The sequence below is a fragment of the Panthera onca genome, chromosome D2 (genome assembly GCF_046562875.1).
Source record: "Panthera onca isolate mPanOnc1 chromosome D2, mPanOnc1 haplotype 2, whole genome shotgun sequence".
Lineage (NCBI taxonomy): Eukaryota > Metazoa > Chordata > Mammalia > Carnivora > Felidae > Panthera > Panthera onca.
Genome location: NC_138349.1, coordinates 20,172,523 through 20,186,229, shown reverse-complemented (window position 1 = coordinate 20,186,229; position 13,707 = coordinate 20,172,523). Strand labels below are relative to the sequence as shown.

The 13,707-nt window shown below is 44.1% G+C and overlaps 1 protein-coding gene across 6 annotated transcripts in view; it reads left to right on the top strand.

Annotated features, from left to right (window-relative positions):
* LOC132684919 (protein FAM136A-like) overlaps positions 1 to 12,538 on the top strand; it is a 36,655-nt gene extending 24,117 nt beyond the window's left edge. For all 6 annotated transcript variants that reach the window (XM_078434820.2, XM_078434822.2, XM_078434821.2 and 3 more), the window contains 2 exons: positions 1,057 to 1,275; positions 10,878 to 12,538. In XM_078434820.2, coding sequence (XP_078290946.1) covers positions 1,057 to 1,275; positions 10,878 to 10,881 — 223 coding nt within the window. In that variant the 3' untranslated portion in view covers positions 10,882 to 12,538. The remainder of the gene's footprint in view (positions 1 to 1,056; positions 1,276 to 10,877) is intronic.
* Positions 12,539 to 13,707: the final 1,169 nt, after the last annotated feature.

Below are 13,707 nucleotides of genomic sequence, written 5' to 3'. Positions count from 1 at the left end.
ACCTGACCACCAGAGTGACTTTCTGCAGTTAAAGAAAAAGGAAATAACAAGTGGGATCATGAAGAATGCTTTGTCCCCAAGTTCATGACTCAGACGAAAAACTACAGTGCTCTTATTACCATATCTCAGCCACAGAGCATAAGACACGTAATTGCAGAGGACCAAATGGGAGTAACAATCTGAAAGGGTTAGGAAAACTCTATTTTACTAAATAAATGGAATTCGAAGAAGGGAAAACATGACCTACTGAGTATCAGTCTGTGAGTGTATGAAAGGTAATCACAAGGTAGGTGAGGATCAACTCACATCTAGCTCTTCCCTCTGTGTGATGCCCATTGCTGAAGATTAAGGGAGGAATCACCTGCTGAGGGAAATGCCTGATGTGAAGGCAGACTTTGGGTAGCAACAGGCTTGGTCAGAAGGCAAATTCAGAGGGGTGGGTAGGAAGGAGCAATCCAACAAAATGAGTTGAGGGGCAAAATCTGGAAGACTTAACAGTGACGCAAGGCAAAGAGAAACATTAGACCTAGAAAGATGAAGGCTTCATGGACCAGGGCTCAGGAACTTTGAGGCCAGAGTCAAGGACATTGACCCTCCTGTCCTGAGGTCAGGCCTTCATAGTAAACTCAGTACCAGCTGACAGGAGACTGACAAAGCATGACCCCTTCCAGGGTAGGAGGTGTCACAAAGGCCTTGTGAGATAAGGTACTCAGTGTAGTGTAAATATTCAGTGAATGAATGAGCTCATCAGGCTGCCCTGTAAGATGGCAGCAGCCAGACCATTCTTCTTCCTTAAGCATTGAAAGTACAGTTTCTTCTGGAACTGGCAAAATTTCAGCTCTGTGAAACAAAAAGAATTGTGATGGACATCTTTTTTTTTTTTTTTTCCTCCCACAACTTTCATCTCTGCCCCCTGGTGATAGCCCTGAAGTTTTTTGGGGGAGGCCAATCCTCCTCTTCCCCCAAACCATGGGGCCCAGGTGATGCCAATTCCCAATCACACTCTCCCATCTAGGAGTGGGTTACTTGAGTAATTAGCATATTACTTCCCTCTAGACACAGTGATTGGTTCAGGGATGGGCATACAATCCAGGTTGGTCCAATGGAAGTCAATTCTGAGATCTTTGCTGGAAAGGCTGGAAGAGGCAGCTGTCTTTCTGCTGGGGCTGCTGAACTGTACAATGTAGAACCTAAGCATAGAGCTGGCAGGAGCCACTGCATGAAGAGGGCTTGCCAAGTGGAACCAATCCAAAGGAGAGCAGGGCTAAGAGAGAGGTAAGGAGAGATTGAAAGGCAATAATTCTGGCAATATAATTTTGAGTCTCTGGTACCAGCTATGCCTAAAGACAGGCCTACTCCTAGTCTTCTCTTTTACTATTGCTTAAGATAGTCTAAACTAGGTTTCTGTTACTTGCAACTTGGTGTCCTGAAATGATAAATAATGGAGACCATATTATGATAACTTGCTTTCCCATCTTCTCAGATAAATTGATGAGATCCAGCCAATCAACTTATATAGTGCTTTCTATTGCCAAATATTGTTCCAAGCACTGGGGATAAAACCATGAATACAACTGAGACCTTGCCTTTGAGGAACTTAACTTCCAGCAGGAAGAGACCACTATTAAACAAATCAACAATAAATACATAAGAAAAGTTCAGGTATAGATAGAATCAAGAATATTACATAGGATCATGAGCGGGGAAGCCAGGGAAGGTCTCTTGAAGGAAGTGGTGACATTTGAGATGAGGTCATAATAATAAGAGGCAGCCATTCAAAGACTAGGAAAGAATGCTCCCACATAAAGAAGAGTGGGGGAGCTGGGCAGCTCAGTCGGCTAAGCATCCCACTCTTGATTTCAGCTCATGTCATGATCTCACGGTTCTTGAGTTTGAGGCCCACGTCAGCTGTGCTGTCAGCACAGAGCCTGATTGGGATTCTGTCTTCCTCTCTCTCTGCCCCTCCCCCACTTGCTCTCTCTCAAAAATAAACGTTAAAAAAAAAGAGCAAATGTAAAGTCCCTGAGATATGAATAAGACTGGCCTATTCGGGAGACAGGCAGTGAGTATGGCTGGAGTGTCCTGAGTGAGGGACAAGTGAAGAAAGAAGAGACTGGACAGGTAAGCTGAGGCAGTTCCTTAACCTGAGAGTTTGGGTTTTATTCTGAATGCAGTGGTCACTCACTGGAGTGTTAAGAGGATCGAATTTACCATTGTTGGGTGAAGGTTGGACTAAGGGAAGACAAGAGGGAAGGAAGAAAGGCCTATTGGGAGATAACACAGTAGTCCAGGCAAGAAATAAAGGAGGGACCCTGGACCAGGGTTGGAGTATCCAAGATGGAAATGGAGACAGGTGGTGGATTTAGGATACATTTTGGAGGCAGAGCCAGTAGGATATACTGATGGGTTACAAGTGAGGTGTGAGGAAAGGGATGATGCAAGCAGAATGATCAAGTTTTAGTCCAAGCAGTTAAGTGGATGATGGTGTCATTTACAAAAAGGAGAAATCTGAATTGGGGTAGAAAAGAATCCATACTTCTGTCTTAACTGTGTGGGACATTCAAGTAGAGGTCAAGTGGGCAGTTGGTTAGCCACACCTCGAATTCAGCAGAGATGTTTAAGTTAGAGATAGTTATTTGCGTGTCATAGACATATGGATGGACTGGGGGAGGACACTCAACTAAAGAGGAAAAGATTGATGATCAAAAACAGCCCTGGGCCTGCACCAATGGGAGAAGAAGCAAAGGGAAATGAGAAACGGCTGGTGAAGTAAGAAGAAAACCAGACAAACATGATGACACAGAAGCTTAGACAAGTGTTTGGAGAACAAGAGAGTTGTCATCTAGGTTGAATGCTGACACTGAGATTAAGTAAGAGGAGGACAGAGAACTGGCCATTGGCTTGGGCCAGATGACCCAGATATGGGACTGTTTAGTGGAGAGATGAGGGCAAAAGTCACATTGCACTGCAACGAAGAGAAGAGAGCCAAAGGAGAACACCAAGGTGGTAACTTAAGGCTTGTAGGGCAGACACACGGAATGTATTGATAAGCCTTTGTTAGGGAGATGCTGTCTTTAAGAGTCAAGATATTTTTACAATTTAGTTTAAATTTACATACAGTGAAATGTATATGCCCTAAGTGATGAGGTCTTTTTATTGAGGTAAAATTCACATCACGTTTTCATCACTCCCAAGGGAGACCCCATACTCCTTAATGGTATGGGGTTTTGAAACTTTTGGCATATACTTTCTTAATATATCATTTAATATGCTCCAAGTAAACATTTATTTTTTAGGCCTGAGTAGCTAAACGCCACATAATAAAACAGCTCTTTATTGAAAGAACAAGGGCCAAGCCAAAGTAATCTGTGATGTTAGAAGTCAGCATCATGATTATCTTTGAGGAGGAGAGAGTTTGTAGTGAATGGAAGGAGAACACCAGGGGGGCTTCTGAGGTGGTCTGTTTCTGGACTTGGGTGGTTGTTTCATGGATGTGTTCACTTCAAGATACTTGAATTCAAGTTGTATATTCATGATAGATATACTTCTCTGTTAGTATGCTTCAATTTAAATGTTTTAAAAAATAGCTAAGGAATCAGGAGGCCTGGGCTTCAGTTCCAGTGCAGGAGGTGGGTAGCTGTGTAATCCTGTGCAAGTCACTTAACCTCTCTGGACCTCAAATTGACTCAACTGTAAATGCATTGAGCCACATGCCCTTCAAGGTTCCTTCCACCCAACATGGTTCCACATGCAGTTTCCTTGATTTGAAGTCGGGCACTTGTGTTACTGAAATCAGCCTGCAGCCCTCACTGACCTTGACAGAGGGAGAGTCAAGCCTTTTTCATGTTCTTCCTTTCAGAAACTAAGTGTTGCAGCTGATGTCTCTGTGGTATCACTTGTCACTGGCAAGGCAGCTGTGAAGTTAATGATAGTGCAGATAAAAAGCTGCTAGTAATTAGACGGCTGGATGTTCAAGCATTATTGTTATTTTTAAAAAAATCAATTAGCTGAATAAGAAAATGCCATTGAGACAAACATTTATTTTTCTCCCTAGCACAGCTCCAGCTGGGTAGGAGGATAATGTGGTCAATTCCAGAAGGGGAAAGTATGGTTCTGATATATTGGAAATTAATATATGTTTTTAGAGCCGCATAGAGGAAGATAGAGGCTTTCAGGTTTTTTTCTTTTTAAGTTTTTGTAAGGGAGGAAGAAGCTTCACGTAATTACCTGTGATTTGTACCCACTACTGCTTTATTAGCAAGCCTCTAGCTCTGGCAATGACCACATCTCCATTTCCTCCTTTTAGAAGGCCTTTTGTAAGAAAAAATGCTTTTAGGACATCTGGGGTTATTGATCAGTATTCCAGTCTCTGGGATAAGACCTGGAGACTCTATGAAACAAATAAATGAAGCAACAGAAATTTTTTCCTCTACTTCTCTTGTTCATTGTTCAAATAACTGCATTTAGCCAAGCAGGTAATGTAATATGGTTGTGTTTGTTTAGAGCTTTCTTCTCTTCTGAAGACTGCCTGGGTCTGTGTCCTGCATTAACCAGGTAATTCTGGGGCCAATTGTGGAAATTTACTGTAAAAGGAGATTCTGTTAGTACCCACCTCAGGGTGTATGTGTTCGTATATGTATGCACACATGTGTGCACACACACACATGAATTAGTTTGCATAACCCAAGGAAAATACTTTGCTCAGTGCCTGACATGCAACAGGCAATCAGTAAATAGGAGCTATTTTTACTCTGGGGGAAAAAGAGGTAGTTCTTATGCCTGTGGGGAAGGGGCAGGGAAGCATCAAGCAGCAGAAAGTGGATCCAACTGTTTTCTTTTTGTGTGGCCTTGTGGACTCCTGCATATAAAGGCTCTCATGAGACCCTCAGTAGGGCTTTTAGACTTCTCTGCCGATCAGTTTTTAGTCCCTGCTTTTTGCACTTTTAGAACCACAAATAGCCCTGGAGAGAGGGAGTCAGAAGATGTGACAGTTCCCCAGCAATGGATGGTGACCACACCCCCTGCCGCAGCAGCTGGTGACACAGGCCTTTAGCATAATGGAAAGCATTTGGGGATCTATTTTTCTCTGGCTGCGTAGAGGATTACTCACCTCACTCCTCTGTGTCACAAGGAAGGGGGGGCACAATAAATTGCCAAGGATGAGTCAGGCTTTAATAGAGCATCTCTGCTCTGACTGCTACTTCTTATGCACTCCTGAGATTCAAATGGCAAAGCAAAGTCTTAAACTCACGCTCTTTTTCTTCTTTCTTTTTGGGGAACGGTGGCAAATGGAGCTATACTTTTTTTCTTTTCTCTTTCTTTCTTTCTTTCTTTCTTTTCTTTCTCTTTTTTGGAACTGTATTTTGATTGTGTTCTTTCTGGGTTAGAGAATGAAGGAAAGTAATACTCCCAGAGCTGGCTCCTCTAGGGCCTCTGTGAGTCTTGATCATGAACCCTGGCTGGTTTGGCCACTTCAGCTCTTACCTTCTAAAATGTCCACCCCCACCCGAGCATTTCTGCCTTCCTTTCCAGGAATGGCCATGGTCAGCTGGCTCTGGATTAAAAATGAGTGTGGACAGTTTCTCCTTCCCTGACCAGTACACTGCTGTGGCTTCTTGGTGGATTTTCCCCCTATCCGCTGCTAGGTTTAGCTCAGTCAGGAAGCTGCTTAATTCCCACATGAGTGTATGTGCCACTGTCTATGGCTCCGACCTCCCTATAAAGCTCTCTCCTCAGGGTGGCATGGAGTCTTTCCCCTGAGTTGTCAAGGGAGAGGGATGAATGAGAGAAGAGACGTGATCGGTTTTATGATCATTCAGTGTTTAAGGTAAACACCATGTGTTTGCATATATGTTCTTATCCCATGTATGAAGCAGTGGAAAGATCAGAAAGAAATAGGTAGGGTCAGGTTTAGGGTACGGGGCAGGAGAAGAGAACAGACGACATTGTTGAGTTGATTAGCCGACTGGCAGGAGGCATATTTTGAACATCTCCAAAGACCGTAGGAAACCACACTGCAGAAAACATTGATTTTAACTGAACCTAGTGTGCTTGAGGTGAGCAGTTCCCAAACTTAGCCGAGCATTAGAGTCACAGGGAGCTTTCCGATGATACATGTTCTGGGCTGTGTGCCGGGGAATTCTGAGTCCCTGGTCTTGGATGAGAATCTTCATTTTAGAAGTTTTCCCAGGTGGTTTCGATGACCAGGTTTTTTAATTACTGACTTGGGCCACATTTTGAGGGGAGATAGTCACATGTTATCAACCATCAACAAGGCAGCTCAGGCTTCCTTCTAAACCTTTTGTTGTGAAATGTAACACACAAACAGAAAAGCATATGAAATGGAAATGTGGCTCAAAGCAAACACCCAAGCATCAACATAGAACATTGCAAACAGATACGTTTTGGGTTTTTTTGTTTTTGGGTTTTTTGTTTTTTGGTTTTTTTTTTTTTTTTGCAATATACAAAGTCTTGAAAATCTCCATGTTTATAAACCACTGGAGCTGTTCCATTTCTCCAGGATCTGAATTGCAAGCCTTGGGTTTTAGGTGTATCCCTGTTGACTCTCGAGCTTCTCTCTGACTTTTCACCCTCCATACTCTTGCACTTGGATCCTGTGATAAACCAGGGGTCAGAATGTTGTGTCACGTCACCATTAGCTCCTGTACCTGCCTGAATATGACCTTGGACAAGGTATTTCACACTGCTGGCCCTTAGATTTCCTATCTATGAAATAAGAAAAACAACAGAATCTACCCCATAGGATTTTTGTGAGCATTAAATTTATTGAGCAAACTCAATATTGCCTGACAATCTGCAATTTTCCCATCCTATCAGACCCTGTTTTCACTTGGCTCCTCTCCAAAACGTCTCTTCCCAGAAATTATCCCTGTGTACCAGAGGCTTGTGCCATTTCCATCCATATAGAGGCACACTCTCTTATCTCTTGTTTTAAAAGGAAACAAACAAACAAACAAAAAACCCTCCTTGACCCCACATCACTCTCCTGCCATTACCTTATTTTTCTGCCTCTGTTCACGGCATTTTTGTAATTACCATCTCTACTTGTTCACTCTATGTGGTCTCTGTGCTCTGCAGTTGGGGCTTCTGTTGTCCCTAAGCCACCGAGACCACACCTGTCAAGACAACCGAGAGTGTCTGCTTTGCCCCAGTCCAGCAATTACTGCTGTGTTCTGAACTTGGTTGGTCTTTCAGCAGCATTTGACAGAGTCGACCATGCTGAGGGTTGGAGAGAGAAGCTTCCAGGTAGAGGGAACTGCAAGCCCAGAGGCTCTCAGAGGGGGAAAAGCTTAGTGGGCTCAAGAACTAAACAAAGGCTGGTGTGACTGGAGCCCAGAGAGGGAGGAGTATGAGCTGAGAAGGCAAAGTCTTCTTCGCCAAAGCATATGGCCCCTTGTCAACTGCAGCGAAGCTTCCGCATGGCACTTGGCACAGAGCAGGTGCTCAGTGTTAGCTATTATCACTGTTATTATTAAGATCTTCACAGTGCCGAGTGTGAGAAAGAGGGGGAGGGGGCTGGATAGGGAGGCAAATTAAAAGTCGCAGGTCTTGAAGAGCTTTCAGCCTATTGAGCGTCTAGATTATACCCGTCACATAGGTAACTGAATGAGAGCCCACAAACCGATTTCTTAATGGTATATTTGTTGTCATCACCCCTCCCTCTACCCCCCCCCCCCACTTTCTTGGTGGATTGCATCCCATTCTGTGATTCTCTCTAGATAATTAAGGATTAGCTTTTCACTTGAAAGGGAGAAGTGGGCTGTAAGTCCCACTGAAGAAAGAGATGACTAAGAAGCTTCCAACCATGAGATTACCATGTGGGCTGAGGACAGACACTGGCCCTATGTCCTCCATGCCTTTCCAGACTACTGAAAGTAATCCCCTCCAAATAAATAATAGCTGCTCTGTTGTTTCATTTGGGCCAAGTTGCAAATTACACAAAAGAAATCAGTCTCTGAAAGCAGCCCTTTGGTTTTCTGATGCGATACATGTGACCTAAAGCAGGTGTGTTTTTCTCCTCCTGGTGTCCTTGCCACACACCTTCCTACTGTGGGCACACCTGCAGGCATGCACACACACACTCAACACACATTCAACATATAAACACACTTATACACCATACTCAACTCACACCCATATATTTAATACATAGACTCAACACAAACACATCTTTTTCACATCTAAAATTAATTTGCTTTCATTTCCAAACTCTGACGCTAGCAGAGTTCTTCCTCAAAATGATAAACCCCTAGAACATTCTTGGTAATGGCATGTAAATGAGTTAGATCACTATGTTCCCTGTTTTTGATTCTGGTAGACCATTCATATGGCAAGAAATATGCTAGGGAAGAATGTATTCCATTCTTAATCCAATTGTTTTGAGACTTTTGTGCTTGAGGACATTTTGTCATTATATTGGTTTTTCTGTGTTCCTCTTTGTCACGTCTGGAAGTTCAATATTCTTTTCTGTCACATGCCATTTCCAGCATCCCTAGCCTGTGAGATGTCTTTATCCTCTCCATCTTAGATTTGAAAGCATCTGTTGAGTGTATGAATGTGTCTGGCTCAATATAGGTGCTTCACTTGAAGAAAACCTAATAAGGAGTATTAAAAGTCAAAGTATTTTTCTTATTTTTAAAAAATTTTCCTCTACATTAATAATCAGACTTTATTTCAGAACCTATCAATCTGCCACTGATGGAAATGGGGAAAAAAATTGTTCCATCACCCACAGGTAGTTTGAGAAACAATTAAATAAACAACACTGAAGCCAAGAAATTCTATTCATGAAAAGACACGCAAAGGATGAAAAAACAAGCCACATGATGGTGGGGCGGGGGCGGGGGGGATGTTTGCAGCCTACTAATGGTTAAGGGAGCTTTAAGAATCAATTCAAATAAAAATGGGCCAAGAAATGAATACATTACATGAGAAATCCTAATGCCTGGTGAACAACTGAGGTGTGCCCCCACCTCACTATCAGCAGGGAAATGAATATTAAAACCACAGCAAAAGCCACAGATTATTAATAGAGAGTAAAATTTCTGATTGACAGAAGTGTCATAATCCCAAATGTTGGTGAGGACACCAAGCATCAGGGGCTTTCTGGTGTGAAGACAAACTCCTCAGAGCCTTGCCTTTGAAACACTGACAGCATCCTCTGAAGCTGAACATAAAAAGCTTGACCCATGAACAGCAATTCTACTCCAAGCCCCAGTCCTAGGAACTGAAAACATGGTACAAACCCAATGAAGAAAGCAGCATGATTTGTAATGGTTGTAAAGTGAAAATAAGCCAGATGACCGCCAATAGTGGACTGGATAAACAGATGGTGTGCCATTCGCACTATGGAATAGTTGACAGCAGCAAAGACCATTGAGCCACAGCTTCTGACAATGACATCGATGAGGCTCACAGACTGTACCATCCATCCATTCGGACATAAGACACTCCAGGGTCAGACTCCTGTAAATTCAGTAGCTTCCTAGTGCTGGAGTTAGTCCTGTCTGCAGAGCCCATGTCTACTTGATTCCCAGACATCTTGGGAGTGAGAGAGGGTCCCTGAAAGGGTCTTGGATGAGAGGAGTCCTGCACTCCTCTGGGCATTGCTGTGATTGTTCTTGTTGATGCTGTTGAGAACATTTGGCCTGCTGGTTCTTGAATCATCATAGGTGCTTGTTTGGTTGATTCATACGTCCCTCCTGCTCCTCATAGGCTGAGTACCTGCCCCTCTCAAAGTGTTTCCCCGGCTCCTGGTCCCTGCTGTGGACCCTGTGTTCCTGGTGCCACCTCCTCGGGGGTCTGGGGAAGGCACAAGGCCCATGAAATGCCTAGGTTCTTACAGCCTTCACTCCTCTGTTCCTGCCCCTTGAGCTTGGTACATTTTTTTAAAGATTTTTATTTTTAAGTAATCTCTATACCCAGTATGGTGCTTGAAGCCAGAACCCTGAGAACACATGCTCCACCAACTGAGTCAGCCAGGTGCCTCGAGCTTGGTGTATTTTTCATTGTTTTTTCTCACATGGGGTTTCAAGCCATATACCCATTGTGCAAAATAAGGTTAATCCCAGAAGCATTAGAGAATGAGGCCATCCTGGCCCTGGCCTCCGCAGACATAGCCCAGATCGATGACTGGGTAGAAAACACGTAATGAAAATGTTAAGACATTGAGAGAATGCAGAGAACCAGGGATCTGCCTTTTCCTCCAGAAGACAAGCAGTCACCTCGTTTCCTTCCCAGCTGTAGGTTCCTACAATGCCACTCCTTAACCACATCTTCCAGCACCCCCAAAATCAACTCCCTCTCAGCAATTTTTTAAAACCTCAAACATGGCATACTACGCACAAAGTTGGCCTTGTCACCTGTATTTTTTTGGCAATTGGACATGTAGGTCTGCCTTGTCAAAGGTTTCTTACTACTCATGATATAGAGGTGCTAATGGCTGGACACTTGGGATTTTTCCTGGGATTTGTCTACTATGAGACTGCGGTGAAAAAGAACCTCTGTTTAATCACCCTTTCCAAGCCTGGGTTTCCTTGGGTAGTTATTAAAATGTTTAACTTTTTCTTTCAAGAAAAGAGGATGTGGGCAGAGAGGATCTTCTGTGGGCCTACGGGGAAATCGGGGCTCTTCTTTGTACTAGCAGATCATCTTGGGGGAGAGGCTTAGTATATGGAGGTGATGTGGGAAAATTCCCATAAGGATGGCCTGGATGAAATGCAATAACACATTGGTCAAGATGCTTCAAGAAGTTGAAAGCATTATACAGCAACAATAAGATGTGACTATAAAGTAATGGGACAGATTTCACTGGAATCATATACTGGAACCAGCCACATTGCTTTATGTTTGGACAGATGATACCCAGAAGACTGAGAAGACCTGATTCAGACAGACTCCAGGAAAAACTGCAAATGTACTGTATCGTGTAGAAGTCTGTGGGGTAGGCTGGCTTCAGGCACTATGAGATTCAAATGCTCAAGCGATGTCACAAGGACAGGATTTCTTTTCCTGGCTCTGCCTTCTGACATATTGGCTCTCATAAGTCTTGTTGTGGAGACAAGATGTCCATGGCAGCTCACGCCTCATGTCTTTTCAGGGTTTGGTACAGCAGGAAAGGGAAAGAATCTTCCTCCCTCGTGGCTGAAACCTGTCCCAAATTGAGTCTTCTTGACCCTAATTGGCCAGTCTTTGGTCAGGTGGCCATCCCTGAACCAGCCAGAGAATGTGATTCTCTGGTTGTCTCAGCCCAGATGTAACAATTTGGGGGGACTTAAGACAAAGTCAACTCCACTAGAATCCTATGGACTGAGAAAAAGTAAATCCCTGAACATAAACTCAGTGCTATTCTGGCATTAAGTGAAATGAACATTGGGCCATCAAGAAGCCACAAATTTTCACTGCATTTAGCGACTTGCTGTTCATGAACCTGTCATTTCAAAATTCTGGCTCAGCTGAGTTTCCTTCAGGGAATGTCTCTGCATTTTGTTTTAGAAACAAGCAATTAGATGCATGTGTGTGGCGAGAGAAATGTTTGCATATTGAAATGGCCTTTAAAAGTGTTTCTTTTTCAGTGAGATAGCTCTTCCTCCTGTCTTGTAAAGAGGTTTGCCTCACAAAGGTCTAGCAACATTAAAGTAGTTCTTAATCAGAATTGTAGGGAAAGCAAACACAAAGGCTGAGCATCTTCCCTCTGCACACCTGAGAAGAGATTAAATGCAGAAAAAAAACCCAATACATGCAAGGTCATTGAAATCAGAGCAAAGAAGGGGAAAACCAATCATTGTGGGGGGTTTTTTGATCAAACGTGATTACATTTAAAATAAGCTCAGCCATGCTTCTCCTGTCACAAAGGGAAAGTGGAGGAGGTTGCCAAATAAGCTCCCTGCCTTCAAGTTTTGAAAGAGCCAATTATGAGATGCAAATGACCCAAAATTGGGCTAGGAAATTAATGGTAGAATAACTGATAAGTGTGTAAGTTCTCTGGTCTTATCTTCTCAGGTGATACATCTGCTACAACAGCTCCTTTCTGCATCATCTGTTTTTTTTCCCTTCTCTACCTCACCCTCAAATCTTCATGCCGTAGCTTGCCAGTCTCACTAAGCCCAGGGGAACCCAGTAGGGCTTGTAACCCATAGCCAGGCCCTCCTGAGCTACGGATAGCTGCTCGGAGCCCTTTCCCCACCCCACCATTCATAAGTCAATGGTACTATCCCACCCTCGACCCTGCTTCTGGAGAGAATGGGGTCACTGTGGAATAGGTGAGCCCTGGGAGGCAAGCCGGAGGGGCCACAAGGAGCGTGGGCACAGAGAAGACCATCTGACAGCCACAGGGGAGTCACAGGACCAGAGGGGCTCTTTTGGCTCTTTTTCTAGCTCTTGGACAAGCAGTTCCCAGCTCCCTCCTCCACATTCCTTATTTCCAGCCAATGTGCACCCAAAACTGTGCTGACCCTCAGATTTTGCTTTGTTTGGCCAGTAACAGGTTTTAACATATTTTAAATGTAAATGCCTTTGAGTACAGTCTATGTGTATATATGTGTATGTATGTAATCCTGGAGTTTTCCACAGTCCCTACTACTCCCTGTTGCCTTTCACAGGCCTCTGAATGACCTTCAGCTAGTGGGTAACACATTAACCCTTTCACTCTTATCACCTTAATTCTCTCCTTTCTCTTTCTAAAATAAGCAGTCACTGAGGAATGAGTCAGTCTTGAGTGTATGCCCCCTCCCATGCTTCTCCTGCTTCCCTGAGCCACACACAGACTCCCACTCTCCCAGTCTGTGTTCCATGTCCCCAAATAAGCAACCCTCCTCTGAGTCTGCACACACTTTGTCTCCTCTTCCAGCCATGACTTCCAGCTCCCTCCTAGTTAACTCACACTCTACCTCCAGAGCTCGGCCCAAATGTGAATTCCTCAGGAAAGCCCTGAGGCTTCCTGACAGCCCCAGACTAAGATGGATCCCATCACATGCTTGTATGTCTTTTTAAAAAACTTTTAAAAAACTATTTATTTTTGAGAGAGCACAGCGGGCCATGGGCAGAGAGAGAGGGGCACAGAAGATCCGAAGTGGGCTCCCTGCTGACAGCAAGACAGTCCGATGCGGGGCTTGAACCCACAACCATGAGATCATGACCTGAGCCGAAGTCGGACACTTAACTGACTGAGCCCCAAACACCCTGTATTTCTGCTTCACGGCATTTGCCTTGATTGTCTTGCAGTAATTACCTGTGTTCCTCCCTCACCCCAACACCTGCCCAACTCCACCACCTCCCAAACGTGAGCTCAGGGAGGACAGTTATTCAGTTTGTTGTGTTCATAGTTTATCTCCAGCTCCAAAGGAGCACAATTTGAGTGCTCATTACATGTTGATCAGTGAGTGCGTGAATGAATGAAAAGACTGAGATGGCAGGGAGACGAATTTCAGGGGAAAGACCGCACAGACACAGGGTCCAAGGGAATACTGCAAGGGGCGCATGACAGTACCATGGGGAGTCTCGTTCATTCATAAATCCCAGCCTCCGAGAATGTGCTGGCTTCCCGAAGTCACCTCGGAACAGGTTCTTTCCCTAGCACTGGGCCCCAACAGCCTACTGTGTGGGGGTGGAAGAGGATTTCCCAGCTTCTGTGGGCCCTTTTACTTGACCCCAGTAAGTCCCCTTTTGCATTCCCTCTGGTAAGCTTTC